This window comes from Myxocyprinus asiaticus, chromosome 41 (genome assembly GCF_019703515.2).
Source record: "Myxocyprinus asiaticus isolate MX2 ecotype Aquarium Trade chromosome 41, UBuf_Myxa_2, whole genome shotgun sequence".
Lineage (NCBI taxonomy): Eukaryota > Metazoa > Chordata > Actinopteri > Cypriniformes > Catostomidae > Myxocyprinus > Myxocyprinus asiaticus.
The window spans coordinates 7,524,346-7,543,004 of NC_059384.1; the positions used below are offsets into that span (position 1 = coordinate 7,524,346).

An 18,659-nucleotide genomic window follows, 5' to 3' on the forward strand; every position below is an offset into this window, starting at 1 on the left:
TCTTTTTGCTGAGTAATAAAGCTGTGACCTCTAAAAAAACAGACTCCTAAACAAATTGCTGCAGTTCCACATGAGACAATTTGCTGATCACACTTACATCGTCAGTTTCTCAAGGAAAGATGAACGATGATACAATCATGCCCCTGATATTACAATTATAATATCTGGAGATGCCTTACCTGGTGATGAGCTGATCAGATATAAGTTAAAATGTCAATAAACCAAATCTTTCAGTTACACCACTGTGATTTGAAATCTGACAATCAGATAATTGGTTTGGCTCTTCAGGAGAGATACTCATGACATTGTGTTAGGATAAGAATTAGACCTATTTTCATTAAGCAAAGAAAATTGAGCTGTTCTTCATTTATTTATTTAATCCAAAAAAAAAAACAAAAAAAAAAAACTCAATTCTCAAAAAGGTCAATTCTTTTCTAACTATATAAAATACACAACGTGTACAGGTGCATCTCAATAAATTAGAATGTCATAGAAAAGTTCATTTATTTCAGTAATTCAACTCAAATTGTGAAACTCGTGTATTAAATAAATTCAATGCACACAGACTGAAGTAGTTTAAGTCTTTGGTTCTTTTAATTGTGATGATTTTGGCTCACATTTAACAAAACCCACCAATTTACTATCTCAAAAAATTAGAATACATCATAAGACCAATAAAAAAACATTTTTAGTGAATTGTTGGCCTTCTGGAAAGTATGTTCATTTACTGTATATGTACTCAATACTTGGTAGGGGCTCCTTTTGCTTTAATTACTGCCTCAATTTGGCGTGGCATGGAGGTGATCAGTTTGTGGCACTGCTGAGGTGGTATGGAAGCCCATGTTTCTTTGACAGTGGCCTTCAGCTCATCTGCATTTTTTGGTCTCTTGTTTCTCATTTTCCTCTTGACAATACCCCATAGATTCTCTATGGGGTTCAGGTCTGGTGAGTTTGCTGGCCAGTCAAGCACACCAACACCATGGTCATTTAACCAACTTTTGGTGCTTTTGGCAGTGTGGGCAGGTGCCAAATCCTGCTGGAAAATGAAATCAGCATCTTTAAAAAGCTGGTCAGCAGAAGGAAGCCTGAAGTGCTCCAAAATTTCTTGGTAAACGGGTGCAGTGACTTTGGTTTTCAAAAAACACAATGGACCAACACCAGCAGATGACATTGCACCCCAAATCATCACAGACTGTGGAAACTTAACACTGGACTTCAAGCAACTTGGGCTATGAGCTTCTCCACCCTTCCTCCAGACTCTAGGACCTTGGTTTCCAAATGAAATACAAAACTTGCTCTCATCTGAAAAGAGGACTTTGGAACACTGGGCAACAGTCCAGTTCTTCTTCTCCTTAGCCCAGGTAAGACGTCTCTGACGTTGTCTGTGGTTCAGGAGTGGCTTAACAAGAGGAATATGACAACTGTAGCCAAATTCCTTGACATGTCTGTGTGTGGTGGCTCTTGATGCCTTGACCCCAGCCTCAGTCCATTCCTTGTGAAGTTCACCCAAATTCTTGAATCGATTTTGCTTGACAGTCCTCATAAGGCTGCGGTTCTCTTGGTTGGTTGTGCATCTTTTCTTCCACACTTTTTCCTTCCACTCAACTTTCTATTAACATGCTTGGATACAGCACTCTGTGAACAGCCAGCTTCTTTGGCAATGAATGTTTGTGGCTTACCCTCCTTGTGAAGGGTGTCAATGATTGTCTTCTGGCCAACTGTCAGATCAGCAGTCTTCCCCATGATTGTGTAGCCTAGTGAACCAAACTGAGAGACCATTTTGAAGGCTCAGGAAACCTTTGCAAGTGTTTTGAGTTGATTAGCTGATTGGCATGTCACCATATTCTAATTTTTTGAGATAGTGAATTGGTGGGTTTTTGTTAAATGTGAGCCAAAATCATCACAATTAAAAGAACCAAAGACTTAAACTACTTCAGTCTGTGTGCATTGAATTTATTTAATACATGAGTTTCACAATTTGAGTTGAATTACTGAAATAAATGAACTTTTCCATGACATTCTAATTTATTGAGATGCACCTGTAGTCTATTTAAAAATAGTATTTTTACAAATTAAACTATTTTAGCTGTTATCTTCAAAATCAACATCAAATATGTACAGTATATATATATTACACAATAAAAGCTCTGCTAGTATACATTTTATAGAATTGTACCGAATTATGCCACTCTCTACGGTCTACCGTCATGGTAGATTTTGGTGTGATTACAGTTTCAAGTTGGAGTTATGAGTATTTTATTCATGCTATGGGTATTAATCCCATAACTAGATAGTGTAAACCTAATAGAATATTATGAAATATTTAAAATGTTACATAACAGATAAAACAGAGAAAATGCCCAAGAAACATTCATATCTGGGGCATTTTTATCACATTCAATAGCATTTTGCCTAGTTAATTTGTGCTATTCTAAAATACTTTGTATGACTTTATGGAGATGCAAAAGCCAATAGAATACAGTAAACCAAGCGATATTCAAATGTCGAGGTTAGGATGCTGAAAAAGGATGTTTGGGATCCATGGGATTAATGGGATTTTCACAGTGGACGTTACAAGCTTGGAATGCTAAATAGGATTAAGACTCAATTTGAGATTAGATCAGAGTGGAGATGGCCAGAAAATGGGAATATGGAAGAAGACCTTAGAGGGAGAAGGAGAGAGAGAAAGCTTAATGTGAGATTTAAGAACCATAATAATGGTTAAGGGACCAGTCTCAGCTTCAGACGGCACACCCACAGACCATTCACAGGCCGTCTGATGCATATTGCACACAAAAATGGAAAGTGCTTTCTTAAAAGTGCAATCTCCAGTTTGGTTGCAAACACAATTTCTGGGAGTCAGAGTATACAGGTTTTTATTGGCCTACCGGGAAACAAAGTCTTGGGCTGCTGCAATGAGTTCTTCCTAGGAAAAACAAGTCACTGGATTTGAGTTGGTGAGGTTCATGGAAAATGAAATTCTGATCAGAGACATGTAGAGTTTTATTTGAGATACTTAGTTAGTGGCTTGTAAACAGGTTATCCTTAAGGTAAACTGTATATCCTGCTTTGTTAGATGAATAATTTATTAATCAATATTTATTATTATTTAATACAAAGGTAAATCAAAAGGAAAAATAAGAAAATGTATTTTGCGTAATGAAAATGAAGCCTATTTTTAGGAACTTTAATGAAAAATTATGACATTATTACTCCCCCCTAATTCTCATTACTGTAATAAGAAACTGCTGAAAAATCACACACACACATACAAAAAAAAAAAAAAAGTAACTTTTTTTCTTATTTTTCTGTTTTGACATATATCTCAGGGTGTAAATAAGGTAGCTCTAAAAACTGCTCTCGTTTTGTTCCCACTCATGTCACTTGTAACTGAGTAACATTTTGTGTTGATACAACAAAGCATTCAAAAGTTATAGCATTACAACAAATATTTTTCCTAGTGTCCAAAAACATCTCCAAGTGTCCAAAAACCTCTCCAAACAAAAAAAAAACATAAAACTAATTGCACATGCAAACACAACATTTACTAAAGATTTGCATAGCATCCAAATATTATTTTATTAATGAGATTTCACAGAATGAGTTTTAAGAGTCAACACTGAGTACTTGACGCCATCTCTCGGTGGCCATATGTAGTTAGAGTGACTGATCACAGGACTCTCTGCCCAAATATGAAGGACTATCACCACTGGTTGGATCAATTTGAACCCAATCCGATTGGTTTAGCGTTCCATTATGCCACAGCATTTCTGATGACATCATCTGATCCAGTGAAGCTAACATGTAGCCAGATAGCAAGATACCAGATGTGTGTAAACTGTGCTTCATGTGGGTTATCTAATGATCTATGCATCCGATTACTTTGTGTCTGGGCTCGTTTTAAAGATAATCACCTCCTCTAAGTAATGGCTTGTGATACTTTATGTTCTGTTTATTTTTCGTGAAGTTATAAGCAAAAACACGGCATATGAGCAACACCTGTTCACATGAAACTTATATATACTTAGCTATTACTTGTTATATTTTTGTCTCAGAGTAAAACAAACAGGCTGATTGTATTTCACTCTCTGAGAGCTTTCCAACAAAAAAATGACACATGGCTTTTTGATGAGTTTGATGTTTTTAATGATTACAATAATCTGTTCAGTACAAAAATGTTAATAAAATTATCAAAACGGAACACGTCTGCAAATTTCAAAGCACTTGTTCAGTTTTGGTCATAATGCCTACATGCATTGTAAAATACAGCTTCTAAAACAGTTGGTCAAGACTGTAGTTATTAACATTTTGATTAAAAAAAATATATATATCGTGGGCCCGCCGGATCCGAGTTTAAAGGGTTAACAGATTTGTTTTTATTAAAATCAACACAGATTAAATTAAATAATAATAATTATATATATTATCAATAATTATTTTCTTTAAGCCAAATCAAATTTCTTTTTTCCCCCTTTTGATTTTGTGGTGCAACATGATCAGGACATGTCTTCAGAAATCCTGACGACAAAGTCTACACACAAATTTCCTCATAATTTCTTTGGTGTCGTCTGTACAACCGTCTCATGCCAATTTACTATTTATTAATTATTGTAGTATCAGTGATTTCAGAGTTTCTCACCCCTTAAATATTATGTAAAAAAGTGCACTACTGTTGATCGTTTTACATGTTGGTCAGACAGCTCCTTCCTGTCCAAGTGGGTGGCTTTTTGCCAAAATAAGTCGAAATAAGCTCTAAAGTTGACCAGACTTTGCTGATAGTCAAACAGTCTGGCTTTGCGAAATTAACAGGAACTGACCTGTCTGAAGAACTCCTCCAGCAGTGAGGTGGTCCAACGATGGTGCATGTTCCAGTTTTTGGCGGGGTGGCTTATATCAGCAGTGTGCAGTAACAGGGATAAGGCCTTAGGTTTATCAATCCTGTAAAGGACAGAAAGATTCAGCCCCACAAAGCTGTTATAAACACTCTGTCCAACCGCTCACTATGTGGATATGAATACATGAAGATTCACGAATGTTCTTGTATCAGCAGAAGTTTGATCAGCTAAAGATCTTGTTACCCTAAAGTGTACGACCCAACTTACGCTTCAGGCTGCTGGAGGAAGTTTTTCATGGCTTTAATCTGCTGGAAGTGACAGGACATGTCTGTGGCCAGGACCATCTCAACCACCAGGGTCCGAAATTCTCTGGGAAAAAGAGTGATTTTTAGTATTCACTTCTTAAAATAAAAGTTCTTCAATGACTTTGTTTAACATCTTTGTGGAAAGCTGTTAAACCCTTTTTAGCTATAATCTTTCTTTTAAAGGAATGCTCTAGGTTCAGTACAAGTTAAGCTCAATTGACAGCATTTGTGACATAATGTTGATTACTACAAAAAATAATTTCGACTTGACCCTCATTTATTAAAAAACAAATAATAATTGCGGTTAAAGTAAGGCACTTACAATAAGTGAATGGGTGCAGTCCATAAACATTAAAATTACACTGGCCTGATTTCCTTTCATTGTGAGTGCCCTACTGTAACCACAATTCTGTCTTTTTTTAATGAACGAGGGACGAGTCGAAATTACTGCCATGTTTCTAACCTCCAGTCATCTTTAGACAAATTGAAGAGTATGTTCATCTCATCGTCATCCTGCAGGAGGCGATATGCAGCGCTCACATGGTGGTTTTCCTGTACAGCACGGTCGTTGTAGAGTATAGCTGTATCTGATCTGTAAAATATACATCAGTAGTTTTCAAGCACACTGATGTATTGAATAATATAGAGTTGAGTGATAAACGTGTTTTAGTGCAATGGTACCTGGTCTGTATGTGGAAGTTGTTGGTGGTGCCGGTATGTTCGTAATCATGCACAGCTGCGGCAAATAGCATAGCGAATATTTCTAACTCGGTCAACCAGTGCTAAAAGTAGGGAAATTAAGATAAAATTGAATAAGATTTGTGCTGTAGAGACAAATGTCTTTGTTATTGCCATTTCAACTTTTTTTTACAATAGCGAAACTTATTTTATCATCTCCAGCTTAACTGCATTTCAGTTCTGTAAAATGCGCAATAGCATTGTTCCAGCATCAAGCTATTTAAATTATTTAGTGGTGCTTGTTAATGTAGAAAGTAGGTCTGGTCTTAAAGGGATAGTTCACCCAAAAATGAAAATTCTCTCATAATTTACTCACCCTCATGCCATCCCAGATGTGTATGAATTTATTTCTTCTGTGGAACACAAATTAAGATTTTTCATAAAATATCTCAGCTCTGTAAATCCATACAATGCAAGTGAATGGTGGCCAGAATTTGAAGCTCCAAAAATTACATAATATAAACATAAAAGTAATCCATATGACTTCAGTGGTTAAATCCATATATTCAGAAGCATTATGATGTGTGGGTGAGAAACAGATCAAAATTTAAGTCCTTTTTTACTTTAAATCTCCACTTTCAACTTTACATCTGAAAGTGGAGATTTAGAGTAAAAAAGGACTTAAATATTGTTCGGTTTCTTACTTACAGCTATCAGATCGCTTCTGAAGATATAGATTTAACCACTGAAATCATATGGATTACTTTTATGTTTACTTTACGTTATTTTTGGAGCTTCAAAGTTCTGTCCACCATTCACTTGCATTGTATGGAGCTACAGAGCTAGGATATCCTTCTAAAAATAATTTGTGTTCAGCAGAAGAAAGAAAGTCAAACACATCTGGGATGGCATGAGGGTGAGTAAATGATGAGAGAATTTTCATTTTTGGGTGAACTATCCCTTTAAAAGTGCAATATTATTCCTAACATTTAAATCAACACCTTCTTTACTACATTATATTACAGAGTTATTTCTTATTCTTCAATAAATAGCAATACCATTCTCCTGAACTGAAGATAAGCATAAAGGAAATGAAATGATATTGGTTCCTCTAAATTAAGGTGCATGGCATTATTTTGTTTTAGCACTAAATCACCAAAGTGCCAGCATGACAAGAAGAAATCATCTGTGGTTCAATATTGTAAATGCTAGGGGGCAAATAATTTATCAGATGTGTGATGTGATGTCCACACATCACAGAGAGGTTAATGAGCCTACGACGTGAGTGACAGGAGAGTGTTTTGAGATGTCGAGGGAGATTAACTTGCTATTGATTGGTATTCGAGCAGCACCTTCAAGCGAGAGCGGACCACTGCACCTAATTCCATTCCGATGGCTCCAACCTCAATAAATACCACAAGTTCAGTGTCAGGCTCAATAAAACACACTTCAATGTCCCAGTTCAGTAACAATAATAATAATGATCAAAGACAGGGACTCGATGTACTGTACATTATTATTTTACCCAAGCACACATAAACATTGTTGCTTGAATTCACAGGGCATCTGGCCCCTTTTCCCAGGATGAATGAGTAGGTTACACAATGGCACCCCTACAAATCATTCGAACTACTTCGAAGTAATTCTTTAAAGCACATTAATGTTTAATATAATGTAAAATAACATATACAATATATGGGTTTCTTCAACTTCTGGCAATTTCATGTGCCAGGGGATGATTTTCATTAAATTTATATTCTGGATTCGATACAAGTTAAGCTCAGTCGACAGCATTTGTGGCATGATGTTGATAACCACAAAAAATCATTTCGACTTGTCCGTCCTTTTCTTTACATTTTTTGGGGGGGTTTAAACGCAGAAATGTAAAGCTTATAATTTTCTAAGAGCACTTATATTAATTCTTCTGTTAAAACTCATGTATTATTTGAGCTGCAAAGTTCTTAAAATCATCATTTTTACAGTCATTTTAGGGTTTGTTGACATTACATCGTCATGGCAATTAAGTTGTAAAATTGGCAATAAACTACACAGAAAAGGTTAATATGTGATTTAATCACACTAAAATCATGTTAATGTCTGTTGCAGGGCTCCCTGTTCTTCTATTCTAATCATTTCTATTTGCAAAAGTAATGTTTGGGAGTCTAACATTTATATTTCCTATTGACACACTAAAGCTGAAGATATAAATAACCATCTTAAGACAAATGCTTTTGTGAAACATCTTATGTGCCTAAGACTTTTGCACAGTACTGTATTTTTATTTTTATTTTATTTTTTTACGACAGTCCCACAGCTGTGGCATCATTTCCACCACAACAAACAACTTTGCCCCTAATAAAGCCTTTTCAAAAGTTAGTGTACTTATTAACCAAGTCGACAAATGTGTCAGTGAAGAGCATGCTTGATATGAAATATGAAACAAGTGATGTTTGAAGAAAACAAAGAAAAATCAAGGTAACTATCACTTGTAAGCAGAATATTTTTATTGGTCGTCATTTCCAATCAAGCTGTAATTTTGCCAAATTATGCAAAACATGTGAAACTATTATATAATTGTGTGCATTTATGATACATAAAATGTAAGCCTTAGCAAGCCTTAGTCGTAGCAAGACAAAGGAGTCAGTCCTAAGGATTTAATCTGAAAACAAATAGGAATTGGGAACAAAGCCATATTTTCTTTGAAGGGTCCTAGGTTTGTAACTCTAACTCAGGTCTAGACTTACCACCATGCCAGTCTTGAGCAGAATATAATGCACCGTCTGGGTGACGTCTGCAGCATGGATTAGATTGTGGTAAGGGTTTCTGTGTTTGCCGTAGCCCACCTCCAAGGCCTCCACAAAAGACACCAGGGCAGAGACAGGGATCTAGAGACAAAGACAACATACAGTATATCTAAAATAACATCATCTCAGTGTCAAATAACCACTCGTAACCTCACTTTGTAGATAATTTGGGTGTTGGTTAGTGTCACTCTACAAGGAAATGTCATTATGACAGTTGGTTGAGTCAAAACAGTATATATCAAAAGTTTGCACAGTGTAAACCTCAAAAAATATTATTATTTTTTTTTTTTACAATAAAAAAGTACTACAATGGATAACATTGCAAAGTACCACTTTAAGGTTTGAAATCCTGTTTGAACATTTGGTAAGAGAGCATCTTACCTTAAATCGATTGATTATGTCATATCTGGTGAGAAGTTCGTAAAAAATAAATTTTAGTGCATGATCTCCGCTGGCATCGTTTAGTGTGAAGACATCAAACGACCAAGTGTCCACATGCTAGACCAACAACACATACAGATCAGTTAGTGCATTAACTTCACAGGTTCTGAGCATTACAAATCACTCTTACATAGTATTATGTAGTATTACCAGGCTCATTTATTTTTCAATATAACATAAAAAATACTTTTACTACCCTTATACATAGGGACGGTGAAATGATTCTATTGTGCTTCATATTTCAACCCTGAGTCATAAAAAGAATTTCAGCAATAATGCAAGAGTTTTGGTCCACATCACGGCAGCCTGTGGGTAATTCATTGGACTGCGTTCTATATTTCTCTATATTTTTCTTCCCCTCTCAGTTTAGAGCCTTTATTTATTTTAAAACAAAGTTCTCTGTTGGTTTGATTAGTTGGTTGCAATGAACATTTGGAAAATGCTACATTAAATATTCAGAGCCTCAGATTGGAAGGTTTGTCCTGCATTTTATCTCAGTCAGGGCTAAGAGCTTTGAATAGCCTCAGGCTCTGAGATTTTCATGCAGAGTCTCTGTCTACTGTGAGAGAGGCCTAAATCCAGCTGTGAAGCCGACAGGATGGTTAGCGGGCATGCAGTACAAACCTGGGGACTTCATAAAATGCAATTACAACCTAAATTACAATGATTTGATCCTACATTAAGGATACGTCCACACAAATACTTTTCAATTTTAAAATGCGCTGATTTTGCTACATTCATCCACACTGGAATGGTGTTTTCCTCCACCAAAAATTGTGAGACTTTCGTAAATGCTATCCATAATCGTATACTTTGGAAAAAGATTAATGTGGAAATGGCCTAAAAGCGATGGACAAACGTACTGTAAAGGCAGAAACTGACGTGAAAATGTAAAAAGCATGCCAATTAATTTTTTATGCAAAGTGAGTGAGTGACTGAATTTTGTACTAAATCATTGACCATTTCTTCATTCACAAGAATATTTGATAATAATCCAAATTTGGTCATTTTCTGATTATGTCTGCATTAAGTAAATGCCTTATTTGGTTTTTATTTACAATATCTGTGCATAATAGGCTACATTTATTTTTATTTGGACAAGTCCTTATGAAAGTAATAATGAGGCCTACGAGATAACAGGCAGTTTGCGATGATTTGGGATCGATAAAGGGTTAAAGATTTTTTTTCCCCTCACATGCACAAACATTTGATAAATTATTCATAGGAACATTTAGGAAATTAACATAAATTCACAGTTAGGATGATTCTTTTTTTTTTTCTCCCCTTTTTCTCCCCAATTTGGAATGCCCAATTCGCAATGTGCACTATGTCCTTGCGGTGGCGTAGTGGCTCGTCTCACTCCGGGTGGCGAAGGATGAATCTCAGTGGCCTCCGTGTCTGAGACCATCAATCTGAGCATCTTATCGTGTGGCTTATTAAGAACATTACTGCGGAGACACAGCGCGTGTGGAGGCTTCACGCTATTCTCTGCGGCAACTACACACAACTCCCCACCGAGAGCGAACCATATTATAGTGACCATGAGGAGGTTACCCCATGTGACTCTACCCTCCCTAGCAACCGGGCCAATTTGGTTGCTTAGGAGACCTGGCTGGAGTTTGAACAGGATTCAAACTCGCAACTCCAGGGGTGGTAGTCAGCATCTTAACTCGCTGAGCTACCCAGGCCCCCAAGGATGATTCTTTATAAACAAGGCCCCTATAAGCATCACTAGATGTTTTGTAAGATTAAATGGAAATTTCACTTAAAAATGAGATTTCTGTCATAATTTACTCACCCTTATGTCAGTCCAAACCTGTATGACTTTCTTTGTTGAGATGTTAAGGCCCCGATATATTTCCTACGAAATCGAAGAACGAACGGGCGTGACACCGTTTAAAACAAAATCTGGCCAAAAAGATGTGTTTTTGCGTTCGTTTCGGTGGTTCGTAACAGCTCGCTGGGGCGAACTTTAAGGAAAAAATTTTACCGGCTGCTAAACACCTTCTTACTGCCATTGGTCCATGTCATCGATAGGTGTGACCTGAAGCTCCACCTGCCTTAAGGCTGACAGCTAATTCTGTTTACGTTTTTCAGTCAGTCAAGATCAATCAACATGTAAAACACAGGCGAGTAGAGTTATTAGCGAGCTGGTGCAAATTTACCTACATCTATAAAATCGTTCACACAGAGACTGTTTAATTAATCTACAAAAGGAATCAAATCTACTCAAATACTCTCAAGAGCCCATTCACTCATGTGCCATCTGCAGCCAAAGCCATTCACACATCTGCCCAAAGTAAGATATCATTATTGTTTTGTCTGTTTTTGGCATTAACACTCTCTATGTCCCTCTTTGTTATGGTAATTTATGATGACACTGATGCTACTGGAGAGTTACACCGGCGCATGTTTTGCCACGTATAGCATGTTAGCGCATTAATGTCATGAATTCAGAATCTAAACAAGAATAATTAAACATTATCTATTGCAAATATATTACTTTAAATCATCATCAAATGGTCAAAACAGCTTCTTTTACTGACTTCATGTGAATTCTACTCATAGAATGAGGCATAAAGTCATTGATAACATATATTAATGTCACATTAGTTAAGGTTTAACATGTAGCATCCTCATATTCAAATGTCCTTCTAAATGCCTCCCACAGTCTGTGTGAATGTTCGGAAACAGCATACTGTTGCCCAGCTGTTTAGAACTACTTTTTACCCCTGAACGAAGAAGAACTTCTCTGGAAGTATATTGGGGCCTTTAGGCAGTATGTTAGTCTCGGTCACCATTCACTTTCATCGCATTTTCCATATAATGAAAGTGAATGGCGATTGAAGCTCTCATTTTGTCTAAAATTTCCTTTTGTGCTCTATGGGAGAAAGAAAGTTATGTGGGTTTGCAAAAACATGACTGAGTAAATGATGACAGAACTTAAATTTTTAGGTGAACTATCCCTTTAAGAACATTTGGCTATTTTTAAAATAAACCCAGATATATTTAAAATACAAGGTAGCTAACATAGAGTAAAAAGCATAAAACAATTACTCATTAGTTTGAACGGATTACCCTTTTTATTCTCTATTAAGATTTCATAGATTTAAATGGACCCAGCCAAATAGTAGCTATTTTTGGAGGACAGTTACATTGGTATTAGTCTTTTGTTACTTATTCTTGTCACTTAGCTGAAACTTTATATATTTATTTGCAGATAAAGCAATCAAAGGCAAATTGCCTTGGGCTCAAGGGCATAAGAGTTATAGTGGGCTAAAGGAGATCTCCTTTCCATTTGGTCTCCACTACAAGGTTTGAACCTCTGCCATTTGTGATATCAGCCTAGAGGCTTAACCACTAGGATACCACATTATTCTGTCCATTTGACTTTCATCCACAGAACTGAGAAAAAAATTCCAGCACTACGTCTGGAATTTTTATGAGGTTGGATGTTTACAAAACCTAAATGCTCTCCTGTTTAACCCAAGCTTATAAACAGTAGCCTCGAGATACTACCATAGTCTCATGTTGCCCCAAATTATTGAAATCATGCTCTTAGACAAGTACTCTGGCGGTACTATGGTACAGTAATGGTGTTAGGTGGTAATACAAAAGTACTTTGAAATATTCCATGATAGTGAATGATTACAATATTCATATACAATGCTATTGCAATCTGAATGTTGCTCTTATGTTTTGCATTTGTGCATTGTAACTTTATTTTTGAACAATATTTTCCTACTATCCTGACACACGAATGTATTAGCTTCCCATATAAGCATTGACCTGTATATCACATCACACAGTTCCAATGTGATTCTTTCCACAGCAAGAGGCACATCTGCATGTCTGTGTATTTAAATGCATTTATGTGTTTGTGTGTGAGTGCGTCATGAAACTTTAACTGGAAATGAAATCTGTGTCGTGCACATATGCTGCATCCTGTAAGACAAGTTTTTGACTTACCTAACCACAGGCTAAACTCTCTCTGCCCTGTTCAATCATGTGTGTGTGTGTGTGTGTGTGTGTGTGTGTGTGTGTGTGTGTGTGTGTGTGTGTGCCAGGTGACCCAGCTGGCCGAGGGCAAGATCAATTCTGCACTATGGTTGATTAAACAGGCCTGTTTGCCTGGCAGAGAGTTTGATTTGGCCAACTCTCTCTTGTTGTGTTTCACATAAGCTATCATGCATTCAAAATATGTCACTGTGTTCATGTTTTGCCATCATGTTTGACTACTTAAAAAGTCTGGAGGAGGGAAAATCCCAAAATAGTGAAATTCTGGCAGATTAAAAAAAAAAAATAGTTCAACCCAAATGGAAATTCTGTCATCACTTATCCACATGCATGCCGTTCGGAACCTATATGACTTTCCTTATTATACGGGAAGTAAAAGAAGATGTTTTAATAAAGATAGCCCTCTGTCTTAACCATACAATCGCAGTGGATAGTGCCTCACTTTAAAGCTTCAAAAAGCGAGGACTTGCATTGTTAAATGCTAAAAACAACGCAAGTTCTCGCATGAACACACAAGCCACTGTTATCGAGCTTCTCTTATTGTGCTCATGAGTGTGCAACTAACCTTTTTAATTTTTCGATGAAAAATGAACAAATTCCGGGTGTTTTCTCACCAAAATATATAGTATGCCTTTGGAAGACTTTAAATAAGATGCAACTTTTATGATACTTCTTAGTCCTTTTTAAGCTTTAAAGTGAGGCCCTTTCAAGTGCCATTGTACTTAACAGACGAACAGTAATATATTTATGAATACATCTGCATAAGAACAACATGTTGATAGAATTTTTATTTGTGTGTGAACATTACAACATTCTTAAAAATGAGAAGTATTTAAAGAGACACAACAAAAAGTTTCAAGCTATAATAATCTATCCTTTAAAACTAGAATTTTTAAAAAAGTTTATTTTCTTTAAAAATATCCCAGGGGACATACTGTAAAAGTTCCTCTAATTGAGGAATTGCCAATATGTGTTTGAGGTCACGACTCATAGTCTGATGAGCACAGGTGATTGGCTGTTACCTTCAAGGCAGTGATCACGCTAGGCGGATAGCTGAGTCCAACCATGTTGGAGGTCCGTCGGTACATCCTGTCAGAGAGAGATAACACACTCCTGTCAGTGTGAGAGAGATTCTGGAGGAAAATAATGTAGGAAAATCTAGTGTGTTGGTCGAGATGCCCTTTAACATTAACATATAAAGAGCATGTAAGACAGGGAAGAAGACATGGGACAGAAAATGCACAGTAGGGGACCACAGTTCTGTCCTGATCAACCCATCAATGTTACGTGCAATCCATCAGCCTGTACCTGCTTGAAATTTATCAGCTCTATGTCAATACTTTGAAGGCTTCCAACAATTATCTATTGGGATGTTAAATTAAATAATTAAATAAATATTTAAACAAATCATTAAATGCATAGTGAATTAATTAAATGCATTATTAATCATTAAATACATAGTGAATTAATTACATGCAAAATTAAATCATTAAATCAATATATAAAAATATTACATTCCCTATCTGTCACTCACTTGACGTTGTGTCGATGTAGTGACACTAGGGGTCACTCTTGGGAGCCCCAAACACCTCTGCTTTTTGAAAAAAGGCCAATGGGAATTGGCGAGTGGAATTTGCATGCCACTCCCCTGGACATACGGGTATAAAAGGAGCTGGTATGCAACCACTCATTCAGATTTTCTCTTCAGAGCCGAGCGGTTGTGTTCAGCGAGCTGATTTACTCTGCCGATCCATTCACCTAGAAAAGCTGTTGGATTTATGGCGCATTACAGTGGCTTCTCCCCCTCTTGCACTGGTGAAGTGCAGAGAATGCCCCTGGGCGCTTCAGCAGCTAAAAGAGTATATTATTCCTACTAAAAGAGTATATTTTCCTTTCTTAAAAGAGTGGCATTTACGGAGAGCGTCTTTTTAAAGATGCCTCTCCATTTGTGTATTTCCTGGTTGCGGTCGTTACCACTCCGCTTCCGATGGCCACAATCGTGGTCTTACATGCTTGGGCGCTGCCCACGCGGAGACAGCGTTTGTGGACAGGTCATGTTCTCACTGCGAGAGCATGACCATGGCAACGTTGCTGTCGCGGTTTTTCCTTCGTTAGAAGGAAAGACCACCCCAGCAGCTCCCCGCCTCAGTCCTTCTACCCACACGTTTGAGGGCACGTCGGTTAGCACTGGGGGTAATTTGGGGACCCCAATGGGAGCCACTCCACCGGGTATCTCCCCACGGACCTCCCATTCCCCTGTACGCTCGTTTGCCCCGCTAGGATGAGACCGCCAGCTCGTCTCTCGGCGCTCGCGAAGTGGATGAGCTCTTGACTGCAGCATCGGAGAGTGGGCTGTCCAGTCTGACGTTGAGGACTCTACTGGGCTCCCACCTTCAGGTGTGGTCGCCCAGTCGCAGCCTGATGCGCAGCTGGCATCCATGCTTGCCCGGGCGGCTGTGTGTCGGGCTGGAGTGGAATCCTCCATCCCCCCAAACCCTTGCAGCCTGACGATTGGTTCCTGGGCCTGGAGCGCCCCGGTCCCTTTCTTCCCGGAGGTGCATGAGGAGCTCACAAGGTCGTGGCGGACACCTTTCACTGCCTGCACCCGGTCTTTGAGCTCCTCCGCTCTCACTACCCTCGATGGTGGGGCTGCCAGGGGGTACTTGGAGATCCCCAAAGTGGATAAGGTGGTTGCGGTGCACCTGTGCCAGCAAAACACCGCCACCTGGTGGGGCCGCCTGAGACACCCGTCCAGCGCCTGTAAGGTTATGTCGTCTCTGGCCACTAAGGCCTGCGGTGCCGCTGGACAGGCTGCCTCAGCCCTGCATGCCATGGCTCTCCTGAAAGTGCACCAAGCCAAGGCGCTAAGAGAACTGCACGAGGGTAGTTCTGACCCGGAATTGATGCATCCCCTAGAGCAGGTCTCCAGGCGCGTCGTGGTTACGACGGACGCCTCCAAGATGGGCTGGGGCACCGTATGCAATGGGCACACAGCCGCCGGCTCCTGGACTGGCCCGTGGCTGCGTTGGCACATCAACTGCCTCGAGTTGTTGGCAGTACTGCTTGCCCTGCGGAGGTTCCGGCCGTTGATCCAGGGCAAGCACGTGTTGGTCCGGACGGACAACACGGCAACGGTAGCGTGCATCAACCATCAAGGCAGCCTACGCTCCACTGCATGTCACAACTCACCCGCCGTCTCCTCCTCTGGAGTCAGCAGTGCCTCAAGTCGCTACGAGCCACTCACATCCCGGTTGACCTCAACACCGCAGCGGAAGCTCTGTCACGTCAGGCTATGCTCAGGGGAGTGTGGAGACTCCACCCCCAGGTGGTCCAGCTGATTTGTAGTCGATTCTTTCAAGCAGAGGTAGACTGGTTTGCTTCCTGGGAATTCCCCACTGCCCGCTTTGGTACGCCCTGACCGAGGCACCCCTCGGTATAGATGCGCTGGCACACAGCTGGCCCCCTGGACTACACAAATACGCGTTTCCCCCAGTGAGCCTACTTGCACAGACCCTGTGCAAGGTCAGGGAGAACGAGGAGCAGGTCGTCCAAGTAGCACCCTACTGGCCCACCCAAACGTGGTTCTCGGACCTCACACTCCTCGTGACAGCCCTCCCTGGCGAATTCCCCTGAGGAAGGACCTTCTTTCTCAGGGACGGGGCACCATCTGGCACCCGTGACCAGACCTCTGGAATCTCCACATCTGACCCTTGGACAGGACACGGAGACCTAGTGGCCTAACACCCGCAGTGATAGACACGATCACTCCGGCTAGGGCTCCCTCTATGAGGCGCCTGTATGCTTTGAAGTAGTGTCTGTTCGCTAAGTGGTGTTCTTCCCAACGTGAAGCCCCCAGAGATGCGCAGTTGGATCAGTGCTTTTCTTCCTGCAGGAGAGGCTGGAGAGGCGGCTGTCCCCCTCCACCTTGAAGGTGTATGTAGCCACTATAGTGGCACACAGTGGACGGTAAGTCCTTAGGGAAGCAAAACCTGATCATCAGGTTCCTGAGAGGCGCTAGGAGGTTGAATCCCTCCAGACTGCATCTCATCCCCTCATGGGACCTCTCTGTAGTCCTTCGGGCTCAACAGGGAGCCCCCTTCGAGCCCCTGGAGTCAGCTGAGCTTAAGGCACTCTCTTTGAAGACTGCCCTCCTGACTGTGCTCACTTCCATCAAGAGGGTAGGGGACCTGCAGGAGTTCTCTGTCAGCGAAATGTGCCTGGAGTTCGGTCCTGGCTACTCTCACGTGATCCTGAGACCCCGACCGAGCTATGTGCCCAAGGTTCCCACGACCCCATTTAGGGATCAGGTGGTGAATCTGCAAGCACTGCCCCAGGAGGAGGCAGACCCAGCTTTGGCGTTGCTGTGTCCAGTGCATGCTTTACGCATCTATTTGGATCGCATGCAGAGCTTTAGAAGCTCTGAGCAGCTCTTTGTCTGCTTTGGTGGACAACGGAAAGGAAGCACTGTCTCCAAACAGAGGATCGCCCACTGGGTCATTGATGCCATTGTGATGGCATATCACACTCAGGACATGCCGCCCCCATGGCGCTACGAGCCCACTCTACTAGGAGTGTAGCGGCCTCCTGGGCCCTGACCAGTGGCGCCTCTTTGGCAGACATCTGCAGAGCAGCGCGCTGGGCAACACCCAACACCTTTGTGAGGTTCTATAATCTCCTGGTTGAGCCGGTTTCGTCCCGTGTGTTGTCAGGTCCGAACAGGTAAGTTCCGGGACAGCTGGACGGGTGTACCGCTTGCGTATAGCACCTTTCCCCTCCCATGAGGTGAAGAAGTGCGCCTTTGACTCCCAGTCGTGTTCACAAGTTGTGATCCCTAGATGACTTTCCTCCTTAGCCCTGTGGCAGATAAGTTTGTGGAGAAACTCGCTGCCGGCCCAGTACATGTGCTAACTAAGCCCTGTACTGGGGTAGGTGCTCCACATGCGCTGGTTCCCCATAGGTGACCCCATGTGATATATCTTCCGCTAAATCGTTCCCCTCTCAGTAAACTGCGTCTTCCTTGGGCAGAGGCCCCTCTGCCCCCGGTCACCATGTTTGTAGAAACTCCTCTCCCCTTGGGTAGGACCTACCATGCGACTCCACATGACATATTTCTGACAAGACTCGGTAAGACCATGTGACGTATTTCCACTCAAAATACCTCCCCCCCCTTCTCTGGGCGGGGTGTGGTCTTCACGGTGTCTTCCTCTTGGGAGTGACACCCCTCTGACGTAGACATTTATGGCCCCCAGTCGGTTAACACATTCCACTGCTTTTGGGGAGAAAAAAAAGAGGAAAAGAGGCCACGGCTGGGCTAGCCTGTCCCTATTTGTTGGGCAGTCGACTTGTTCCCGAAGGACCGTTCGACGCTCATAAGAGCGTTGGGGGAGGTTACGTGACGGCCTGGTCTGCTGGCTACGAGGCACACAGCGGTCTGCCCATCTCGCACCGCCAGTCCACGTAACACAGTTCAACTAGTTGTGGCATTTTGTATAGGGACCCCTAGTGTCACTACATCGACACAACGTCGAGTGAGTGACAGATAGGGAACGTCCTGGTTACTTTCGTAACCTCCGTTCCCT

The 18,659-nt window shown here is 40.7% G+C and overlaps 1 protein-coding gene across 6 annotated transcripts in view; it reads right to left on the minus strand.

The window, feature by feature from the left end:
- pde1ca (phosphodiesterase 1C, calmodulin-dependent a) overlaps window positions 1–18,659 on the minus strand; it is a 96,132-nt gene that overhangs the window by 17,200 nt on the left and 60,273 nt on the right. For all 6 annotated transcript variants that reach the window (XM_051682366.1, XM_051682365.1, XM_051682370.1 and 3 more), the window contains 7 exons: window positions 14,103–14,169; window positions 9,004–9,120; window positions 8,563–8,703; window positions 5,822–5,922; window positions 5,604–5,732; window positions 5,103–5,204; window positions 4,818–4,938 (listed from right to left, as the gene is read on the minus strand). In XM_051682366.1, the coding sequence (XP_051538326.1) occupies window positions 4,818–4,938; window positions 5,103–5,204; window positions 5,604–5,732; window positions 5,822–5,922; window positions 8,563–8,703; window positions 9,004–9,120; window positions 14,103–14,169 (778 nt within the window). The remainder of the gene's footprint in view (window positions 1–4,817; window positions 4,939–5,102; window positions 5,205–5,603; window positions 5,733–5,821; window positions 5,923–8,562; window positions 8,704–9,003; window positions 9,121–14,102; window positions 14,170–18,659) is intronic.